Source organism: Zootoca vivipara, chromosome 16, assembly GCF_965207765.1.
Source record: "Zootoca vivipara chromosome 16, rZooViv2.hap1.1, whole genome shotgun sequence".
NCBI classification, from domain to species: Eukaryota; Metazoa; Chordata; class Lepidosauria; order Squamata; family Lacertidae; genus Zootoca; species Zootoca vivipara.
In genome coordinates this window covers 39645781-39649779 of record NC_142599.1, presented here as the reverse complement: position 1 = coordinate 39649779, position 3999 = coordinate 39645781, and the positions used below count along the sequence as shown (strand labels likewise).

The window sequence follows — 3999 nt, the reverse complement described above, 5'->3', positions numbered from 1 at the left end:
ACTAACGTCCTTGCGACCCAGTTATCCTGCAGGTATCCTAAAGGCCCTGCCCTCCTTGCACATCTCTGGGCTCTCCCTTGAGCCTGCTACCAAATCACATCTCTCACATATAGTGGAGGGTTCATTGATATCCAGGCACCAGCTAGAGGAACCAAAGAGGAAACGAGTGGGTTTTGTTTTTTTTAAGCTCCTGGTCCATGCTCTGGGCAAGAGTGAACTGAGCAGGGAACCGGCATGCAGCTTAGTTCTACAATTCCCAGAGTAGTTCTGGGAGTTGTAGCTCCGTGAGGTGAACTGGGATCTCTGACTAGGGTGCAAAAGCAGCTTCCAGAATTTTTTTGGGGGGTTGCCATGACAGTGGTATTGCTGTTTAAAGTGAATGTGGCCTTACTCCCGAGGAAGCCTACGTAGGCTGGCATACTTTCTTTTACAAAGGTATACCTTCTAACCGTTCGCGGGCACTCTCTCCTTGTGCCTTTAATCCCCAAGCAAATAGTTGCCATGGCAAATGAAGTCCGCATCACCCCTTGACTTGGAAGTCCAGCTTTATTCTCTCTCCTCCAGACCCAGAAGAGAAGAGGTTAAACTAAAACACAAAAGAGTAAAAGAGTTGGGTTGTCCGCTCCTCACTCCTGCTCTGAGGAGACCCACTGAAATTGGTGGAGGTTGATTTCAGAGCTGCTCCTCTTGAGCAGAAGCGAGTCGCAGGCAACCCATTCCCAAGAGGCTGCATGCGGTGGGAAGAAGGTCTGTTCATTTGTGATGGGAAGTCCAAAAGCAAAGAGTTTGCATTCTCCTCCGAGAGGGGCCCGAGTGCGAGGTGTCGCTTAGACAGCCTCGTTGAGTTTCTCCATCATCTGCTGCTTGATCTTCTTGGGGAGTTCTGGGTTGGTGAAGTAGTCTGGGAGGAGAGGACGAAGGAAGAGGAGGGGGTTAGCCAAGGGGAGAGGGAAGCTTGTGCCGCTAACAGATTCATTGCATCTCCGAGGTGCACCGAGGACCTTCAAGGCCTCAAGAATTCAAGGGCATATCCCAGCCAAGCAAAAGCACTCCGGTCGTGTGCGGCTGAAGCGTTGCCTGGGGAGACTCTCGGGGGGGCAGGCGGGGAGGTCTGGAGGGCCGCATCTGGCTCCTGGTTGGATGTTCCCCTCCCTTGGCCCGCCGAGAGGGCACACCCCACCCAGAGAAAAACACGCAAGGAAGCTGTGGGGCAGGGCTGGTGGGGGACGGGGCCTGGCGAGAGCTCCCCGAGGGCCAGGGAGGGGTTTGGGGGCTGCATGAAGCCCCCAAGCACACCTGGTGCCGATCTGCCTGCCTCATCCATTCATTCTCCTCAATAAAAGCTCCAGGGCACAGAATAGAAAGGGACAGCAAGGCCTCGGCTTCCTGTTCTCTCCCCACCCACCCACCCCGGCCATGATTGAATAGCCCCCATCTGTACGGGGTGTTCTCTTTGTCACAGACCCGACAGCAAAGAGTACTTCATGCACTGGCCATTCCTGAGCTCCACTCCCAGTGCCAGAGCATCTGCCCTTGTTTGAATGACTTCGGTTTATTCCTTCTGCGAGCAGTGTCTCTCTCCTGATCTTTGATTTCTGACGGGGCTGGGTTGTTCGTTGGGTGCACCTTGTACTTTGAGAGCCTCTTAGGTGGGCCCTGCGGCATCGTGAGGGAAAGGCACTCTAGGGGAAGCTGTGGCCCCCAACCTGTTGGGACTACAGTTCCCATCATTCCTGTGGTTGGGGCTGGTGGGAAGTGGAATCCAGCAGCCTTCAGAAGGCCACGGGTTGGCTTCCCTGAGGGAGAACAGTGCTAGTCACTGTTAGCTAAATTTTGACCAGACATTCTCAAAAGATTTACAAGGGACAGGAATCGGGAGGGTGGAACCCTCCTTAGTACACGGCAGAAGCTCAAGCGCACATCGTCTCCACGCAGAAACGTGTGTGCGGTTCACTCCGGTGCACTTGGTTCTCTCCCCTGCACAGTTGAAATGTCTGTGGGCATTCCGTGACGCCCAGTGCCATCTCGCAGAAGCTGGTCCTGCCAGCTGTGGAGGTCATGGCCAGGGATGGAGGGAGGACCCCTATGGGTGCCCAAGGGTGAGGGGATGCTGGGAGTCCCAACCAGCGGGATGCAGGTACCCCATCGCCAGAAGCTGCTGTGGTACCCACTCTAATAACATAAGAAGCTGGATCAGGCCACCCGCCCTTCCAGTCGAACATCCTGTTCTCACAGAGTGCAACCAGTGCCTGCGGGAAACCTGCGTGATTCAAGCCCAAGAAAATACTCCCCTCCAGGTCCTTCCAACAACTGGTATGTGAAAAAGTAAAATCTCTCAATACCTAAGGCTAGTAAATGAAACTCTTACCAGCAGCAAACTCCCGTATATTATTTGGTCTTTGCAGCAGAACTTCCCTGGAAACGTGGAGCAGGGAGGAGGGGGAGAGAGGTGGACAAGAAAAAAGACTTTTACAAGGGAGTTTTTTAAGCAGTTGATTGTGTTTTCCCCCCTTTCTCCTCACTGTTGATTTTGTAAGTCCTTGTCAAAGGTACGCAAGACAAATTGGTAAATCACTCTTTCCTTATTGGGAATCGATAAGCCAATTAGCAACCGGGGAGAAACGTTTAATTTACATCTGCATTCACCTTTGGGGGTGTGTGTGATGGAGTTTTATATTAAAAACAAGGAACAAGAATGTACAACCGTCACGGAGCCGAGGAAATATTTATAACAATTAAGAAGACCTCTTCGTAATTACAACGGTTCCTTCATTGGGAATCGATAAAGCAATTAGCAAGGCAGCTAGGAAAGTGAGCTGGGGGGCGGAGGGATTGCCAAACTTTTTTCATACCCTGGGCACCTTGTAAATTAAAATAACTTTTTCAGTAGCGTGGTGGGTCACCAGCTGATTCTTCCAAGGCTGTGTCCCCCGTCCCATCCCCCCCGCCAATCATAGAAGTTGAAAAACTTACCTGAGAAATCCTGACAGCAGCATTTCTACTTCCTTGTGCCCACGAAGGTATTTCTCGTTAGCAATCCTGGTGTTTATCTGGGGGAGAAAGGGTCAAGAAGAGGCTAAGATCTGAGCATCTAAGCAAATTTGTCCTGACTTGGAGGTGAGGTTTTTCCCAGTTCCAAATTTTATTGCAGACTATGGCTAAAAGCCTGGTAGCTGTTAGAGATTGTTCACAACCCATTTCTTAACAGCTTGGTGGGAGGGACTGCCAGCAATAGAATGTGAACAAGCAGCGCTCGGTCTTTGAGGGAAGTGGAAGGTCATTTTGGCTGGGGAGGAAAAATACTAAACAAGGTCTAGCGATGGGGAAAAGGCACATTGTGGGGAGGAAAGGAGTCACCAAACTCTTCCCATACTGGATACAGCCAAAGGCTCATCTAGCTCCCAGAAATAAAATGTTTCCGTTTCTCCCCTCACCACAACCCTGTGAGGTAGGTTAAGCTGAGAGAGAGAGAGAGAGAGAGAGAGAGAGAGAGAGAGAGAGAGAGAGAGAGAGAGAGAGAGAGAGAGAGAGAGGTTACTGGCCCAAGATCACCCAGTGAGGGCTTCATGGCTGAGTGGAGATTTGAACCTTTGTCTCCCAGGTCTTAAGGCCCATATTCTAACCACTATACCACACTGTGATGCAGTTTCTGGTAGCCTGAAAGGATTTGAGGAAGAGGGGGAACACTGCAGTTACACCAGACAGTTGGAAGGGGACGTCGCTAAAACAAAAATTTAAAGGATGTGCATTGGCTTGCTTTTTTGAGTTACCTAGGCAGAGTTTTCTGTTTGTGTATGCTGCTCCCTTGACCCTCACGGCGGTGGAGGCCTATCCATGGTCTCTTGGACTGTCGTCCCCAAGATCCAGGTGATGACCCAGGCTATACCCTTTTGTAAAGTTGCCCTTTTTTTAATGAATCCATGACTGTGGAGGCCAATTCTGGATCCACACATCCTTCCACAGTGGGGATGTTGGTTTCTGGGCTAGACTTGATCATGG

General features: G+C 51.0%; 1 protein-coding gene across 1 annotated transcript in view; it reads right to left on the bottom strand.

The window, feature by feature from the left end:
- Positions 1-527: 527 nt before the first annotated feature.
- Positions 528-3999, bottom strand: part of RIIAD1 (regulatory subunit of type II PKA R-subunit domain containing 1) — a 6627-nt gene continuing 3155 nt past the window's right edge. The window contains exons 2-4 of the mRNA XM_035099096.3: positions 2974-3050; positions 2369-2415; positions 528-901 (exon numbers count right to left, since the gene is read on the bottom strand). Coding sequence (XP_034954987.2) covers positions 828-901; positions 2369-2415; positions 2974-3050 — 198 coding nt within the window. The 3' untranslated portion in view covers positions 528-827. The remainder of the gene's footprint in view (positions 902-2368; positions 2416-2973; positions 3051-3999) is intronic.